Genomic DNA, 19,726 nt, shown 5'->3' with positions numbered 1-19,726 from the left:
TTTTGTATATGATACAAGTGCATAAAATAGGATCGTTGCTCCCCCAAGATTAATAAAAACACACAACGGGTGCAAGAAGAAAGATGAGACAATAAGCAAATCTCTTGCACAAAACAAGTGGTTGAGCAATATGTAAAAGAAGCAACTTAAGATTAGGCTCAACCAAAATAATGTGTGTGAGTCATGGCAAGGCACTTGAGAAGACTAAGATAAGGATGAACATTACTCATCAACATAGTCTTGATGAAATGAGACACAAAGTGCAAGACATATCATTCCCACACACATCTACTAGAAAATGGGTTCACAAGCTTACTAATAAACAAAATAAGAACCAACGCTTGTGACAACCCATGGTGAAGATAGGAAAAAAGAACCTTGTCAAGAGAGGAGGGATACCAATCGAAATGGCAAAACCCTCATCAAGACAGGCATGAGGAAAAATTTATCTTCATGGCCAAAGAGTGCATCAAGATGTAGGAAAATAAGATACGCACTCAAGACAAATCCTTTCACGAAGCCACCAAAAACTGAAAAAGGAAATGCAACGGTGGAAGTAAAAGAAAAGAGGATATCAATTAGAGATGTAACTTCTCTCATGTGTAAAAGATTCTAAGTAGAAGACAATCATGATGATATATATCCACAAAGAAGAATGTACACACGAAATGGTTACAAGAAGGAACAAACTAGATATCCAAAAGGAAGTCATAAATATATCAATAAGGTCTTTTGCTTGGAAGCATAACACATGGCCTAATATTTTCTTATTGTACAATATGAACTTCCAACATACAAACATCAAAGACATCCCAACTAGTAATAAGACATCATCGTTAGGATGCTTTGAGAAAGGAAACAAGTACTACAAGAACGAATCAAGAGATTCATGCCATGATGCACCCTGTAAAGAAAAGACATGGGCCTTTGCAAGAAAAGAATGCATGAAGTAGATACTTGTTACCGAGACAACATTGGATTGATGTAGTAGATAGTTGTTCTTTGATCATCCTAACTTGGCTCCAATAATAACATGGTCTCAACACCTTCCTTATAGGTGAGCCGAGCATCCAATGCATCTCCAATTGTTCCTGGAACAACAAAACAAACAAGATGGTGCCCAAACTCATTGGGACCAAAGAGTTAGAAAACCAACAATACATAGGACAAACTCCACATACATATGTGCATATAGATATGAATTTGAATTTCATGCACACGTTAGCCATTTTATGACAAGGTGAAGTTTCCCCTATATATTGGGTCAAAGAAAGAAAGCATGCCAAAGGAAATACATATAGTAAATATGCATGCTCAAGGCTTTCAAGAATCCAATCAACATATAGTTGATAAGATACCAAAAGACAAGGTATCAAGTGATAACAAGATAGCAAATGAAAAACTATCACTTGAGGGATATCAATTAAAATATTCAACAAGGCATGAGATATCCATTGACACATGTCAAATAAAAAGGAAACAAGATACCAATTGAAGGAAAACAAACACGAGGTATCTAGTTTCCAAAAGAGAGCTAGGTTCCAACAAACCAAACCCTCGACAAATTTTCATGATGGCACAAAGCATCATAAAGAGCAAGACTTGCCTCCCATCAACATACACTTGATGGGGATCAAAAGATTTTCTGATGGGCGAATAAAGAGAGTGTTCTAAAGAAAATAGGATAGCTCCCCCAAGGGTTGTGCATTATATAGAATTTGCATTTAAATACAAAATGCACAAGATGGGATCATAACTTTCTCTATATCTTTAAAAACACTAGACAAGTTAAAAATAGATCCACAAGAGGCAAGGAAGACAAACTAAACACAAAATCCAATGTAAAGACGATTAGCAATTCCTACCACATGATGGGAATACAAATTGTCAAGGACAAGAAGTATTTTGGAAATGATACTCATTGGTAGATCGCAAATATATCCAAGATCATCTTTACCCATAAAACGCAAGCAAATGAAACTTGTAGAGCAAACATGCCACCTAGGAACAAGACAATTTACAATATCAACACTAAGTGGCAATACCTCAAATGTACACATTCTCTAGGCTTGTAATATGCACATAGCATACTACTCCCCCATAATGTGATAACCCAACAATATTAACAAGTGGCAAATGGAAAAAAACAACAAGAGATAATTAATGGACCATTTAGAATTTGAATTTCTCATGAGTAAGACATACCACATAGAAACTAGATAATCTTGAAATATCAATACTAAGTGGTATTCCCCATGTATACACATTTATAGGATCGTGAGGTGTGCAAAGCACATCACTCCCCCATAATGAAATAATCAATTAATCTCTCACAAGAGCCAATCAAAGATACAAACAAGATGCAATAAGGCTCAATACAAGACTCACATGTACATGATATGCAAACCAACATACACAAACTTGGTTATTAAACATAAGCAAGTTGGAAGCATATCATGTACAAACACATGCAAGGTACAAAACCACAACATGCAAAGGGGCAAGTAACTAACAATGTAAATAGTTTAAGTACAAGTTACCGTAAGGAGGCACATTGGATATAAGATAGAAACTCGATAATCCAAATGACTTGGCTTGAGATAATATGAATGATGAAGACCCCTTAATTCTTCATTATGTATCCAAGTCTCCAATGTACTCCATGTTCACCTATTGATCAAGTTTGAGCTTGTTGGTCCCCAACCACGTTGGGTCCTAAGAGATTAGTCACAATAGGCTTGGCAACCCAAATGGTACTTTTCTTGACACCATTTTGAGTACCAACAAACTTGGCAAACACATTGCCAACCTTATCCTTCTCAAGAGAATAGATATCATCAATAATGAATTGGTTGGATAAATTACCTCTCGTGCAAGAAGAAGCGAAGTGACCCTTCTGACGACATAAGTAGCAACATCTACCCTTTAATTTCTTCCCTATTGATTTCTCAACATGAGGAGTGTTGGATTGGGTCTTCTTGGGAAGGGGCCTTTCTTCAACTTGTAGTTGAGTATGTGAGTGCACTTGTGGCCTCTTCCCTTGTTGCTTGTGACTTTGGGGCTTCTTCTTTAGTGGGCAAGATCTAACATGGTGCCCTTCAATTTTGCACTTGAAGCAAATAATCTTGGCCAAATTCTTGACTTGTTCTTGGCCCTTCTTCTTGAAGCTTTTGGACTTCTTCTTCTTGTTGGAGTTGAATCCAAGTCCATTTTTATCATTCGGGGATTTTTGTCCACACAAGACATTGTTGAGTGTGGACATCCCTTCATGACTCTTTTCCAAGTCTTTCTTCAAGGAAGTGACTTGGGCCTTGAGCTCTTTGATTTCCTCTACATGGTTAGTATCAACACAAGTACTAGAGGAAGTATAAGCTTCATTGTTAGAGCAACAAGGCATGGAAAGTAATTCATCACAAGATGTAGCAACATTATGAGTAGATGAATTACAAGGACTAGCACATGGCAATATAGCTTTTTGACTAGAAGTAGTGCTAATGTCCACATGAGGCTCACTCGATGTTACATTGGTAGTAATAGCCTCATGAGATAATTTTAGCACATTATGGGATGCTAGAAGATCATCATGAGAGCTTGTGAGCATTACATGGCTTTCTTCCAATTTCCCATAATTGCTAGATAGCAACTCAAGTTGAGCCCTTAGCTCAACATTCTCCTTTAAAATGGATGCTTCACAAGAAGTAGAGTTAGTAGCACAAGCATCATTAATAGCAATAAGAGGAGAAGGCACCTTGGCAAGCTCTTTAGAATATGAAGCTTCAAGTTGAGCATGAGACTCGGTGAGTTCGATGAGCGAGCTCTTAATAGCCCTTGAGCCATTTCCGAGGTGCTCATAGTCCTCGAGGAGTTTAGCATGTGCAACTTGAAGCTTATCATTTTTAGTACGAAAATCATTAGCCGCCACGAGAGCTCTATCATAGGATCCCTTTAATCTAGATAATTCTAGAGCAAAGGTTTCCTCAAGAGATTCCTTGGTGGTTTGTTCATTATCAAGAGCTTGAGATAGCTCTGCGATCTCATTAGTGTAATCACGCTCATGACCTTGCATTGTCTCAATGGTGGCCTCATGCTCCTCAAGATGAGCTTCCAACTCCTCAATGTATTTCTTGCCCTCAGTGGCAATAGACATGATTTCCAAGAAGTTGGAACAAGCAAGTTTATTCTTATAAAGAGATTTAAAAATCATTTCACCCTTAATTTTTAAGGATGCAATATTATCACTCTCTTTATCATTATCCTCATCCCCATTATCATCAACATCATCATCATGAGATATATTGGAATTCAAAGTAGGAGATACCTTTGAAGCCTTAGCCATAACGCAAAAGTGAGTCACAATAGATGATGATGTAGGATCCCTTGAAGCATCATTCAAGGCCACATCTTGTTCCATGGAGTGATGAATTTCCTCTACATTGTTAGCACAACAACTCGAGGAAATATATACATTTTTATCATGGCAACAAGATATAGGAGGCATATCATCATGAGATTTAGACAGGCAGTTTTTACATGATATGCATGGACTATCAACACAAGCATGTGAAACATTTAGAGTGCTCGAAGTGTTAACGCCCAAAGATGAAGCATTGCAATAATATAGTGATGAGGGATCATCAGCAATAAACCCACTTTCATTATTGCAATGGTCACCACTACTCACCATATCATTACCTTGTGGCAATCCACATGTAGGTGAAGTAGATGAAGTTGAGAAGACCACACGACCGGAGGTGGAGGGAGAACAATCATCCCTGCAAATCTTGGACACACCATATTTGTCTTGAAGCTTTGTCCACAACTCATGAGCATCCCGGAATGGCATGAGTTGAAATATAACTACATTGCTCAAAGCATCAAAAAGCACATTAGAAGCTTGAGCATTGAGATAAGAGTTTTTCTCATCCTCTAAAGATATACTTTGAGAATCCTTTGGAGGAGAAAAACCCATATCTACAATTCGCTCTAAATTTGGGTCCATGACCCTAAAGTGATTAAGCATGCGAATTACCCAAACATCAAAATTTGTGCCATCGAAACTAAGAGTGTTAGTGAATCCTAAGCCCCTAGTCGCCATCCTTACTCTCTAGGTGGCGCTTTAAAGGCATGCGAATTACCCAAACATCAAAATTTGTGCCATCGAAACTAAGAGTGTCAGTGAATCCTAAGCCCCTAGTCGCCATCCTTACTCTCTAGGTGGCGCTTTAAAATAGTTAAGGTTTAGGCTTGAACAAATGCGGAATAAAACTAAAGTTTAATATGTCAAGCACAAAACCTACAAACAACTAGGCTCACCTATGTGCACCAACAACTTATGCTAAGCAAGATAAACAACTAAGTGATAGCAAGATATATTACAATAAACAATATGTCTATCACAAAGTAAAGTGCATAAGTAAAGGGTTCGGGTAAGAGATAACCGAGGCACGGGGAGACGATGATGTATCCCGAAGTTCACACCCTTGCGGATGCTAATATCCGTTAGAGCGGTGTGGAGGCACAATGCTCCCCAAGATGCCACTAAGGCCACCGTAATCTCCTCACACCCTCGCACAATGCAAGATGCTGTGATTCCACTAAGGGACCCTTGAGGGCGGTCACCGAACCCGTACAAATGGCAACCCTTGGGGGCGGTCACCGAACCCGTACACGTGGCAACCCTTGGGGGCGGTTACCGGTACCCGTACAAATTGCTCGGGGCAATCTCCACAACCTAATTGGAGACCCTGACGCTTCCCGGAGCTTCACACCACAATGATTGAGCTCGGAGACACCACCAAGCTTCTAGGACGCCAAAGCATCCACGAAGAACAATATCAAGGGTACTAAGTACCAAAAGTAGTAAACTTCTCAACTTCTCACTTCCACGTATCACCGTGGAGAACTCAAACCCATGCAACTAATGCAATGGCAAGAACACACGAAGTGGTCAAGTCCCTCACACTCAAATCCCTCCACAACAACAAAAGCTATGGAGAAATATGAGAGGAAGAACAAGGAGCTCACAAAGAACTCCAAGATCAAGATCCAAGGGGTTCCCCTCACATAGAGGAGAAGGTGATTGGTGGAGATGTGGATCTAGATCTCCTCTCTCTTTTCCCTCAAGAACAAGCAAGAATCATTGGAGGGATAGAGAGTAATCAAGCTCTAAGAATGTCAACAATGGAGGTAGAACAAGAGCTCAACGGATGGATAAGACCAAGGGGGAAGAAGACCCCCTTTATATAGTGGGGGAAGGAATCCGACCGTTACCCCCACTTTCTGCCCGAGCTCCAGCGGTACTACCGCTGGCTACAGCGGTACTACCGCTGGCACTCCAGCGGTACTACCGCCAGCTAGCGGTACTACCGCTGGCCCCAGCGGTACTACCGTTGGGCCCCTGGTAGTGCAACAGCACTACCACCGCCAAGAAAGTCTTCGCAAAAAGGTCTGTCCACGAACAACCGCTAGGCAGGCGGTACTAAGCTCCTGGAGCGGTACTACCGCTGACCAGGGGCGGTACTACCGCCAGTCAGCGGTACTACCGCTTAGGCCAGCGGTACTACCGCCAACTCTAGCGGTACTACCGCTAGGTCCAGCGGTACTACCGCTCGCCACTGAAACAGCCATAACTTTTGCATACGAGCTCCGAATCGAGCAACCCAAGCTTGTTGGATTCAGGACGACAAGGGCTATCCGAACAGTGGCTGGAAATCTTAAGACCATGCGGTTATGAAAATGCCAATGATATAAAGATGTGAGATCTCTATGAATGAAGAACCGGCAAAAACTCCAACATCGAAAACATCATAGTAGATGCATATGGACTCCGTTTTCGATGAACTCGAGCTTGTCACGAAGATGACCATAAGCTCTAAACTCACAAAGAGAAACACCAAACAGGAACCAAGAAGTATGATGCAAGGATGCAAATGGTTTGAGCTCTCAACGAACGATACGATAAAGCTACTCACTCGAGAGCCCCCCTTGATAGAACGGCAATCTATCCTAACCAGAAAACCTATCAAGGGCAAACCTATACCTTGCACCTCGTCCTCTTGAGCTAGATGATGATGATCTTGGCTTCCTCAAGATGGACCACCTTTCTTGATTGTGTTGGCTTGATGAAGATTAGTTGATTGATCCCCCATACTCACTATGGGTGAGCCACTCTTCAGCATATCTTCACAAGTCCATTGCCACCATAATGGACGGCAAGCTTCAAGCATGCTATCTTCGTGCTGATCCACTTGAACTTGCACATCGCAATCTTGATGACGATCACAACTTGACGTCATACTCCATGGGTTGTATGAGATCTTCCCTTTGACGCAAGCTCATGGAAACACACCTAACCCCCACATAGAACTCTCACGAAGACCATGGGTTAGTACACAAACACGTAATGGACAATGCTTACCATACCATGGGATCACTTGATCCCTCTCGGTACATCTTGTACGCTTTGTGTGTTGATCATCTTGATTTACTCTTTGTCTGAGATCTTGATCAACCATTGATGATGATCACAACTTGACGTCATACTCCATGGGTTGTATGAGATCTTCCCTTTGACGCAAGCCCATGTAAACACACCTAACCCCCACATAGAACTCTCACGAAGACCATGGGTTAGTACACAAACACGTAATGGACAATGCTTACCATACCATGGGATCACTTGATCCCTCTCGGTACATCTTGTACGCTTTGTGTGTTGATCATCTTGATTTACTCTTTGTCTGAGATCTTGATCAACCATGTGTCTCTATGACCATTCTTTGGATAATACCTTGAATACCATCTTGGTCATCATATAAACTCCTTGAACCCAACAGATGGACTTCAAGAAGTGCCTATGGACAAATCCATACCATGGGATCACTTGATCCCTCTCGATACATCTTGTACGCTTTGTGTGTTGATCATCTTGATTTACTCTTTGTCTGAGATCTTGATCAACCATGTGTCTCTATGACCATTCTTTGGATAATACCTTGAATACCATCTTGGTCATCATATAAACTCCTTGAACCCAACAGATGGACTTCAAGAAGTGCCTATGGACAAATCCTATAAATGTAACTTAAGGCAACCATTAGTCCATAGGAATTGTCATCAAGTACCAAAACCACATATGGAGATATATGCTCCAACACCCTTGATGGCAACTGCTTGATGTGTGCCTTGCTGCCCCTACTGTCACTGGGAAAGGTCGCCACATGGCAGAACCCAAAACCAAGCACTTCTCCCATTGCAAGAATCATAGATCTAGTTGGCCAAACAAAACCCAAGACTCGGAGAGACTTACAAGGATATCAAATCATGCATATAAGAAATCAGCAAAGACTCAAATATATATCATAGATAATCTGATCACAAGTTCACAATTCATCGGATCTCGACAAACACACCGCCAAAGAAGATTACATCGGATAGATCTCCATGAAGATCATGGAGAACTTTGTATTGAAGATCCAAGAGAGAGAAGAAGCCATCTGGCTACTAACTACGGACCCGTAGGTCTGAAGTGAACTACTCACGAGTCATTGGAGGGGCGATGATGATGATGATGAAGCCCTCCACCTCCAAAGTCCCCTCCGGCAGGGCGCCGGGAAGGGTCTCTAGATGAGATCTCGCGGAAACAGAAGCTTGCGGCGGCGGAAAAGTATTTTCGAGGCTCCCCTGGTTTTTTGCGGAATATTTGGGAATATATAGGCGCAAAACCTAGGTCAGGAGGCGGCCAGGGAAGCCACAAGCTTGCCCACCACCGCCTCCCCCCTGGTGGCGTGGTGCAAGCTTGTGGGCTCCCTGGGGCCCACCTGGCTTGGCCCAAAGGCTCCCTGATCTTCTTTTATTCGGGAAAAAATTATTTCGGGGATTTTATTCCGTTTGGACTCCGTTCCAAAATCAAATCTGAAAAGAGTCAAAAACACGGAAAAACAGGAACTGGCACTTGACACTGAATCAATAAGTTAGTCTCCAAAAAGATATAAAAAAGGTACATAAAACATACAAAGAAGACAAGATAACAGCGTGAAACCATCAAAAATTATAGATACGTTTGAGAGTATCAGTCTACGCGCCACAAGGGGACGATCTTAAATCTCAATTCCTGCTGGACCTCTACGCTAGGATAGCTCTTTGTCCCGGACCGTGGGTGATTCTGTGAGAATTCAACATGATACTTCAGGCGACTGAGAAGAGCAACACTAACATCAACCGAGCAATGATGGGCAAATTTCGTAGATTCGTTGACGATCACGAGCTAAAATAACCGTACATGCATGGGCGTATGTTTACGTGGTCTAACGAGATAAATGACCCTACTTCACTAAAATCGATAGAGTGCTGGTGTCGACGGACTGGGAGCTGAACCAACCAGAGCATCTCTTGCAAGCGCTCTCTACCGGAGTCTCTCACCATGGCCCCCGCATTTATCCACCAGTGTTCACTTCCTTAACAAGAAGCACTTCCGGTATGAGGTGTTTTGGACAAAGCTGGATGGGTTCGAGGATGCCATGAAAGATGCTTGGCAATGCGACAATGACATCGTCAATCCATATAAAAGACTTGATGCTCTCTTCCGAAACCACTACGATTTTTCTCCAAGCATGGGGACAAAGAAAGGCGGGCAACATCAAGATCCTCATGGGAGTAGCAAATTGTGTCATCTTCAGACTCGACCATGCCCAGGAGTTGTATTCACTCTCAGATCAGGAGTTGTGGCTTTGAAGAACGCTGAAGATCGCATTGCTGGGGATGGCCTCTTTTCAAAGGACCATTGAACGACAACGCTCAAGAATCAGATGGCTCAAGGAGGGAGAAGCCAACCCAAAATTGTTTTAGGCGGTGGCCAATGGAAGGAAGGAAAAAAATTCATTCCAAAGGTATGGCGCGGCATCGAGATCCTCACTGATCATAGCAGTATTGAGGGCTTTTTTTCTCTGCCTACGACTGCCTATTGGGAAAGGCGTCTGCTCAGGAACACACAATTGATCTCCAATACCTTGACATGCCCGAGCTTGATCTCACTGAGCTTGATGAGATCTTCACTCGGGAGGAGGTTTGGCAAGCTATCAAAGACACACACCGGATAGAGCTCCAGGTCTCGACGGTTTCATCGGGCCCTTCAGCAAAAAAGCTTGGCCGATGATCAAACACAACATCATGGCAACGTTTCTCAAGATGTTTCTGGAGGATGGTAGGGGCTTTGGCAAGCTCAACAAAGCACACATTATGCTCATCCCCAAAACCCCAGAGGGGCTGGAGGTAGGATATTTCAGACCCATCAGCCTCCCGCAGAGTTTTCCCAAGCTCTTCGCAAAGGTGCTCGCCATCCGCGCCAGGAAGAGCTTGAACGAGATCATGAGCATCAACCAATCAACATTCATCAAGGGCCGAAGCATCTATGGCAACTATCTGCTAGTTCGTCTAGTGGAACACAAAATCTAGACTTCCAAAGTGTGGGGTACCTTCCTCAACGTGGACATCTCAAGGGCTATCGACTCCCTTTCCTGGCCATTCCTATTTGAGATTCTCAGGAAGAGAGGCTTTGGCAGAAAATGGATGCACTTGGTCTCCATGTTGCTATCCATAGTGAGCACTAAAATTATTGTCAACGATGTCCCGGGTAGATCTATTGCCCATGCACAAGGGTTGACACAAGGAGATCCAGTCTCCCCTCTCCTATTTGTGATCGCCATGGATGTGCTTTCGGCTATCTTATGCAAGGAAACGGAGGTAAGCATTCTAAGCTCTTTCTGAGGAATGTCCCCACTGGAAAGACTCTTTGTCTATGCCGATGATGTGGCTATGTTTATAAGGCCTTCGCATCCGGACCTCATATGCGTGAGAGAGCTACTTGACATTTTTGGCGAACTTTAGGTCTCCGTATCAACTACACCAAATCGGCGGCCATTCTTATCATGGGCACTGAAGAAGATGGATTAAGGGTGACAAACGTGCTACACTACAGGTTGAGTAATCTCCCTTGAAAATATCTCGGCATCCCGCTGGCCATCAGGAAGTCATCCCGCGCAGACAGGAAGCCACTTCTTGATCAGGTCAGAAAGCTTGTCCCGCATGGCAGCGGGGAATGATTCAGAGACCGGGACGACTGATCCTCGCGAAGTCAGTAATTTCTGCTAGACCTATTCACCAGCTACTCGTGCTTAATGCGCCAACCTGGGTTTTTTAGGAGATTGACAAGTGGTTAAAGGCCTTCTTTTGGGTTGGCAAGGAGAAAGCTAATGGTGGGCTCTGCCTCGTGGCCTGGGATAAGGTGTGCCGCCCAACTTGTATTGGAGGCATGGGTGTGAAGGACCTGCGTCTGTAGGCCATTGCACTCCGTGTTAGATAGGAGGGGCTCCGAAGAACTGACCCTAGCAGGCCTTGGCAGGGGATTCCAATGGTTGACGACAAGGAGGCCAAGATCGTCTTCAATAGCATGGTCAAGATCTCTCTTGGTAAAGGAGAAAAGATCCTTTTTCTGGAAGGATAGGTGGCTGCATGGATTCACGATGGGCGAGATATCACCTGACCTGTGGAAGCTTGTTGCCACCAGGGCGCGCAATTCCACGACTGTCTAGCAAGGGATGATAAACAATGCTTGGACCGAGGATGTGGCTGGAGATATTAACTTCACTCTGCACATACAGATCGCTAACCTTTGCCTTGCAATCTCCACTGTCCCGAGGAATGAGGATGGGCAAGACCAATTCCACTGGCCTGCTGAGGCAATAGGAGTCTACACTGCTAAGGCTACCTATAGCAGAATGTGCATGGGAAAGGAGAGAGATGTCACGTCAGAGTGCATCTGGAGGAGTTGGGCCCCCCTACGGTGCAAATTTTTTGCCTGGCTCATATTGCAATACATGCTTTGGACATTTGACAGGAGAGCCACACATGGGCTACAAGACCAACCATCCGCTTGCTTTTCCTGCTTACAAGACCAAGACAACATTGACCACATCATGTGCCACTGCATTTACGCGACAGAAGTTTGGCACGGATGCTTTCAGAGCCTCAACCTCAACATCCCACCCCCACCCCACCTGGTACGTTCAGAGACTGGTGGTTCGATAAGAGGAGGCCTTTCTCGGGGAGAACCCTCTGTGGCTTTGCATCATTCGTGATCGGGACTACATGGGCGATCTGAAAGCAAAGAAACGCCAAAGCTTTTAACGGGACTAATAACGAGAAAACACACGCGCAACTGATCATGCTCATGCTCAAGAGATCAAGGATTGGAAGCTCGCCGGATTTGGTGTAGGAGGTTTAGATCCTTTTGTGAGAGAGTAGGCTTGTTGTTTCTTTGCTCGTGTCCGTGTAAGCCGCCAATTGGAATATTCACATTCTAATTGGTGTCTTGTAAACTCTATTTTGCCTTCTATAAAAATATGATACGTTATTGGCGTACTCTCAAAAAAAACACACACAATGAAATTACACGAGAGGCATATTACACATTATTTATTTTTCTATTATTTTCCAGACCAGAGGCATTGTTCTGTTATCAACAACAAGTTTCAAAACATGGGAGAACGCAACTAAAAATTTGGAGGCTCATGTTCGAGAGATACAACAGGCAGGACCTGTGGAACATATCTAATGTTTTAGAAAATTTGGAGGTTCACGTGCAACTAAAAAATTGAAGGCTCATTACTCTATTTTTTCACACATTGTTTCATGTTTGAGAGTGGAAGAGAGTTAATGTTTCAGAAACAGAATCTCACCGAGGCTTTCTGATGCGATTTGGTCGATGGAGCTTCAGAAAACACCACAGAGGGGTTTATGAACCAAGATGAAACTCCAGCTCGCGGTGGAAGCCCCTCGACAACACTTGAAGCCGAGAAAGATAGCCGTGCATGTTCTTGAAGCAGGGTCCCTCAATGAGCTAGATTTGCATCGGATCCCATCATCTGGCGCGCGATATGGTGCGTTATGATGTTGCAGAGAGGTCCCCCACGCTTGCGGCGGCTGATTTTGGACGGTTGGGTCGGGCGCCGCATTGGGCGTAGGTTTGTCGGGACCGGGACAAGTGATTGTTTATGTAATATTGCTCATGTTATAGGAATTAAAAAAGGGGACATTGAACATTAGAGGGATTCAACGACCATTGAAGGGATAGATATTTTTTATACGCCGGCCGACGCGTAGCAGCGTCCTTTTTCGTTGGGAAACGCGCGCGCGGCCCGTACGGTTGGCTGGTCACGGATTTGCAACATTTTTTCATTCAGATTTGCTGCAACCACGTTTAAATTTGCTACAACCGTTTCTCATTTTGCTATAATCTATCATTAAAAAAATTTACATCCATGTTTGGTTGCAACTCGAGTTTGTTGGATTTTTTTGCTACAAGCGGCGTTCGATTTTTGTTACAACCGTGTTAATTTTTGCTACAGCCGGTTTCATTTTTTGCTGCAAACTTTCATTAAAAAATTTGCATACACGTTCGTGAGAGTTGCAACCCGAGTTGACCGAATTGTTTTGCTAAAACCTACATTTTGTTTTGCTACCATGCATCATCGGCGTTCTTTTTTTGCTACGACTACATTGATATTTTTTTGCTACAATTATATTTTTGTTGCAACCGTGAACAAAATTTACTGCGTGGTGACCTAAGTTTACAGCATCAAGAAATTTTTGATGCATGAAAGATCTAACGATGCGGCCTGTGGATCTGATGACTGGGCTGCGACAGACCCGAGCGCTCGGCCCGGTGCGTGGGCGTCCAGTACTGCCCTTTTTGTTAGGGGATTAACGATGATAAGTTGAAGCAAGGGCGATGGTAAGTTCGATGCCCGCACAGAGATCGCGACGCACGTAACTGTCAGTGTCACCGGATGAGGCAGCACTATCGCCGCGTCAACGGTCAATGACCACGTCTTTCTCCCTCGTTCCGATTCGTTCTTTTAAAGTTCATCCTGGTCATCACCAAACAAGGAACTAAAGTACGATGACACACATACACACTACACACGCGCAGCGAAGAAAAACCACCAGAAACGAACAAAAGAGGCATAAAACGAGAACCGAATCGACGGCCACCCCGAACCATGCATCACCAACTGCCTCACAGCTCACAGTTCTTCCAGTCCCGGCAATCGCTTTCTTAATATAGGCACATGAATAAAACCGAGGAAAAACGTTTCTGATTTGTTTTTATTTTCACACGCACACACACACACAAAAAAAAAAGAATGATTCCATTTCCATGGCTGCCCATCCATTGATCATCCAAGTGCAGATTTTCTAATCGATCCGGCCCTTGTCCCCTCTCCCCTCTCCTACGTATCATCCGCTCTGCCTCCCTCTGGTGCGTGCGGATCGATCGGGCCGGGGGCCCCATGGCCGCTCACATGGAGGCGCAGAGCTCCTCACGCCGGTATGTTTTCCTGCTCCTGCCAGCAGCACGCACGTCCGCCGATCATGCATGTGTGCCCCAATCCAATCCCCGTTCGTGGGCTCGCCGTGCCAATTAGGGGTTCTATCATATTGTAATGCGGGTTTGGATTCCAACCATGTGGTTCCTTGGGCTGATGGATCCCCTTTGTTTTCCTTTACTATGTGGCGTCGCTCGTCGCCTCTTCTTTATCGCAAAGCTTGAGGTGGCAATTAGTGGGGAACGAAAGAGGTTGCAATTGTATAGCCTGTGTTTTTTTCCCCCTCTCTCTCGATAATTAGCCTGTGTTTTATAGAGAGGATGGGCATTTGGCATTGCGATCTTGCCTTTCTCTGTAGATAGATGCCTAGTTTGATTTCCAACGTGCGTGTGAGAATGGAGGCGCCTTTTGTGGGCAAATTAAATTGACGGGGTGGGGAGGGCACTCGCGCTCGCATGGCGCTACCTAGCTGGGTCTCATTTTACAATTTGTTTGGTTCATACTTGCTTTTCTTCACCATCCACTTTCGTTCATGTCCATCTCTTTTAGCTGTTCCATACTGCCTTTCTCCCTTTTGGTAGATTTTATTTTGGCTCCGCGGTTAATGGGGTGGGGAATGGTAGGATAATTTGGAATTTGGTAGGTGAATTCGCTCAAGTGGGCGGAAAGCCGGAAACGAATGGAGGAAATGGACGACGAATGGCGTTATGGCCTCTCATGACTGTTGTGTTGGTCTCATTGTTGCAGGGCTTGCCGCTAGCTGCCTCGTTTTGAGTGGCGCGTGCTCTGGTTTTGCCGCCGAGCCGAGCCGAGGCAATGGACTCGCCCAGGGCGGGGCAGGCGGCGACGCGGCGCAAGAAGATGACCAAGCAGCTCACCGGGAAGCGGGACGACACGGCGCTGCACGGTGCGGCGCGCGCCGGGCTGCTCGTCGCCGTGCAGGAGACGCTGTCCGGGGCAGCGCCCGAGGAGCTGCGCGCGCTGCTTTCCAAGCAGAACCAGGCCGGGGAGACGCCGCTGTTCGTCGCCGCCGAGTACGGCTACGTGGCCCTGGTGAACGAGATGGTCAAGTACCACGACGTCGCCACCGCCGGCATCAAGGCCCGCAGCGGCTACGACGCCCTCCACATTGCCGCCAAGCAAGGGGATGTAGGTAGGTACATCCATTGTCTACCGTCTACGTCTACGTCTAGTCCTCTCCTCTCTCATCCTCTCACTCTCACACGCACGCACCGCCATCTTCATGTTTTAGTCATGTTGTTTGCATTGCATGCATGGTGCAGAGGTGGTGAAGGAGCTCCTGCAGGCGCTGCCGGAGCTGGCGATGACGGTGGACGCGTCGAACACGACGGCGCTCAACACCGCGGCGACGCAGGGCCACATGGAGGTGGTGCGGCTGCTGCTGGAGGTAGACGGCACCCTGGCACTGATCGCGCGGAGCAACGGCAAGACGGCGCTGCACTCGGCGGCGAGGAACGGCCACGTGGAGGTGGTGCGCGCGCTGCTGCGGGCGGAGCCGAGCATCGCGCTCCGGGTGGACAAGAAGGGGCAGACGGCGCTCCACATGGCCGCCAAGGGCATCAACCTCGACCTCGTCGACGCGCTCCTCGCCGCCGACCCTTCGCTGCTCAACCTCCCGGACAACAAGGGCAACACCGCGCTGCACATCGCCTCCCGCAAGGCGCGGCACCAGATCATCAAGCGGCTGCTCGAGCTGCCGGACACGAACCTCAAGGCGATCAACCGGGCCGCCGAGACGCCGCTGGACACGGCGGAGAAGATGGGCAACGGCGAGGTGGCCGGCGTGCTGGCGGAGAACGGCGTGCAGTCCGCCCGCGCCCTGAGCCCCACGGGCGGCGGCAACCCGGCGCGCGAGCTGAAGCAGCAGGTGAGCGACATCAAGCACGAGGTACACTCGCAGCTGGAGCAGACGCGGCAAACGCGCGTGCGGATGCAGGGGATCCAGAAGCGCATCAACAAGCTCCACGAGGAAGGGCTGAACAACGCCATCAACTCCACGACGGTGGTGGCCGTGCTGATCGCCACGGTGGCGTTTGCGGCCATCTTCACGGTGCCCGGCGAGTACGTGGACGCGGACAGCCTGGCGCCGGGGCAGGAGCTGGGCGAGGCCAACATCGCCCACGAGACCCCCTTCATCATCTTCTTCGTGTTCGACTCGGTGGCGCTCTTCATCTCGCTGGCGGTGGTGGTGGTGCAGACGTCGGTGGTGGTGATCGAGCGCAAGGCCAAGAAGCAGATGATGGCGGTGATCAACAAGCTCATGTGGGTGGCGTGCGTGCTCATCAGCGTCGCGTTCCTGGCGCTGTCCTTCGTCGTCGTGGGGCGCACGGAGCGGTGGCTGGCCGTCGCCGTCACCATCATGGGCGCCACCATCCTGGTCACCACCATCGGCACCATGCTCTACTGGGTCATCGCGCACCGGATCGAGGCCAAGCGCATGCGCAACATCAAGCGCTCGTCCATGAGCCGCTCGCGCTCCCACTCGGGGTCTGGACTGTCGGAGCACGAGTGGGTCGACGAGGAGTTCAAGAAGATGTACGCCATCTGATCATCATGATTTCATCCCCACGCCCTCGTGCAACATTGATTACGTACTTGATTTACCACGTAAGTACGATGACCAGAGGAGTAGCGATGATCGTAGCACGGCTGACATTTTTATCCGGTAGCTCAGCTGATTGTGCATTACTAGTGATCATTTAAGCTGTTCGCCGTTTGCTGAATGTTGATTAGAACGGCGGACGACAGGAAGAACAGTAGCAACGATGTTGTCACTTCATTTTTCCACTTCTTGTGTAGATTAATATACGACGATAGGAAAATTAAGTAAGCAAAAGCACAAATCAATGTTCAAGTCATCAACTAGACTTTTGACTACATCGGTAGATCTGCCGATTTTTTTTTAGAAAAAGAAGATTCCGCCGCCTCTGCATCAATTGACAAATAATTGTGTAGTCCACAACAAGTTCGAAAAGAACTATAAGAAAGCAATGAAATAAAAAGATGACATAGCCGATGAAAATAGGTCTAGATGACTAAACACTTATTATATTATTAGACTATCATCCAAACTGATTATAGATATCACGAGCTACCATTTTCCATCAGACAGATCCAGTAACCATAGGCTCCCTGGTTTCACACGATTAAGTAACGACCATATACGGATCATAGCAGTGGCCGTGTAGATAAGCTGCAAAAAATTTGTACGTATCTGTGTGTTAAAAACCAAATCATTCTCGTAATTTCATATAACCCAAAGTAATGCGCATACTTCAATCTGAATGTGCTTCGCAATATTTGCATCTATCCTATTCGACCACGAATAATGTGCCTATACTATGTGGAGAGTTGATATTGGAAGCTATATGGAGTGAGCGCCATAGAATTCTAGCCCTCAGACAATCAAGAAAGAGGTGTTTGATGGTTTCACTAGATCAACGGTGATGCGCGTTGCCGCACCCGTCCATTTATAAAATAAAAATAATAATTTTTTTCTTAAATAGATGACTACATGAGGCATAGTAGCTTTCGATAAACATAACTAAATATTAGCCAGTGATAGAAAGAAATCTCATATATAATCATTAAAAGCAAGGTTTACACATAGAAATATGATTGGTATGACCAAATACAATATTTATTTGTAGTAAATATAAATAATCAATTCTACCAAGACAGATGATAAGCAGCGGATTGTTTACATGGAACATTCATGAAATCTTCACATGCATCTTCAGAGAAGCCACCATGTTTGGAAACAGAAAAGAATAGGCGAGCCTGATGCAATATCCCATTTATTAACAGAACTGCAATCCAGATAGAAAACTCTATAAACCCTGAGTGACAAGTATTAGAAAAAGGAAAGCATGTAAAGTTCTCACCTTAGCTTGCATGTCACTCTAGTCAACATGATTTAAGATATTTTGTTTCAGCAAATACATAATTGATAAGATAAGGACAAGTTCTGATAACAGAAAAAAAAATCAGAAAATCATACTCGTGCAAGCAATTGTTAGATACTTCATGTTTGCTTCCCGACATTGATGGAAGAAAAGCATCGTACATCACCTATCATGTGACATGATAGAAATGTAGGGACCACGTCATTATGAATCAATAGGCAGGAAATTATATATAAAGTATGACACAATGCTCACACTCAACATCTTATTTTCCAACTCAAGATAGAAAACCAAGTGAAGGAAACACCATATGTTTGCTTATTATTCCTCAATTAAAACAACATTTTCTCAGAAAACTGGAAATTAGATGGATAATGTACCACACTCTTGAATATTACTGTTGTTACGAAGAGACAATATGCTCCTTATAGTCCCATCAGTACTACTTAGAGCAAGTACAATAGGATGACGTTGGCGGGGTGTGATAAGTTGGAAAAGAAACAAGAGAAAAGAGAAGAGAAACGAGCTACAAATTAACAGCCGGCTGTAACACGTGCTAATAGACAATTTGTGAAAGAGGATGATGGCGACCAAAGCATCGAGGGCGGGTGAGACAGTGAAAAAACCAAGAGCTGCCGAGGGCCACCGAGATGGCCTCGACCCGCATCTGCAACACCATGAAAGACTCAATGTCTGAACAAAAGAAAAGAAAGGCTGGATTTGTGATGCAGATTCAAGAAGATACATACGAGATGATTAAGGTGCCGGTTATGAACATCACCAAGGACGTCCCTGCCGCCTCAGTGCATGCACAGAACCTGAGGCTCGTGTTTCCACAGCCTCGCGCTGACCAGCATCTGCTCTTCAGCCAGCCACCTCGCAGATTTGTGAGCGTTAATACGCCATTATGCCCTGGCAAATGACAATATATTTCTGATCATTTAAGATTCGTAGGTGGCAGGAGAAGCATATGCCCGTGACCGTTGTGTAGACAACTCTGTACATGCATATACAATACATATAATTATTACAATTGCCAGCTGAATAGCAAACTTAGTTAGAATTTCATGTCGACATAAAATCCTAATGTAATAAGATTAAGAAAATTCTATTTACCAAATCTAATAAACACAATGGCTAGAACAAAGAATAGTTGTACCTACATAAAATTATAAAATGCACACGAACAGGTCCACACGAACAGAGTCAACCAAAGGGTTTAATCCGCAACCTCACCATCATCCTGAGATCGTTGCTATCCATCTAGAGGCAAATCCATCCGCGCTATGGAGTATGGCTATAGAAAATATTGAGTCAGTCAGTCAGATCGAGGTTTCAAGAGAATCCATTCATGGAGCAAGGGAGGGGTAGCAGACCAGTAACAGGGGGAAGGAGCAGATTGGGAGGAGGTCCAGG

At 45.3% G+C, this 19,726-nt stretch overlaps 1 protein-coding gene across 2 annotated transcripts; it reads left to right on the top strand.

The window, feature by feature from the left end:
* Window positions 1-14,298: 14,298 nt before the first annotated feature.
* LOC123446626 (ankyrin repeat-containing protein At5g02620) lies at window positions 14,299-17,184 on the top strand. 2 transcript variants are annotated; one of them, XM_045123198.1, is made up of 3 exons: window positions 14,299-14,386; window positions 15,132-15,537; window positions 15,668-17,184. In XM_045123198.1, exons 2-3 carry the CDS (start codon window positions 15,201-15,203, stop codon window positions 16,951-16,953), a joined length of 1,623 nt encoding a protein of 540 aa, XP_044979133.1. In that variant the 5' UTR covers window positions 14,299-14,386; window positions 15,132-15,200; the 3' UTR covers window positions 16,954-17,184. The 2 variants fall into 2 exon arrangements, with proteins under 2 accessions (XP_044979133.1, XP_044979134.1); XM_045123199.1 differs by lacking the exon at window positions 14,299-14,386 and having other exon boundaries at window positions 15,100-15,537.
* Window positions 17,185-19,726: the final 2,542 nt, after the last annotated feature.

The sequence above is a fragment of the Hordeum vulgare genome, chromosome 4H, assembly GCF_904849725.1.
Source record: "Hordeum vulgare subsp. vulgare chromosome 4H, MorexV3_pseudomolecules_assembly, whole genome shotgun sequence".
Lineage (NCBI taxonomy): Eukaryota > Viridiplantae > Streptophyta > Magnoliopsida > Poales > Poaceae > Hordeum > Hordeum vulgare.
The sequence above is the reverse complement of the archived record's forward strand: the minus strand, read 5'-3'. Positions and strand labels throughout refer to the sequence as shown.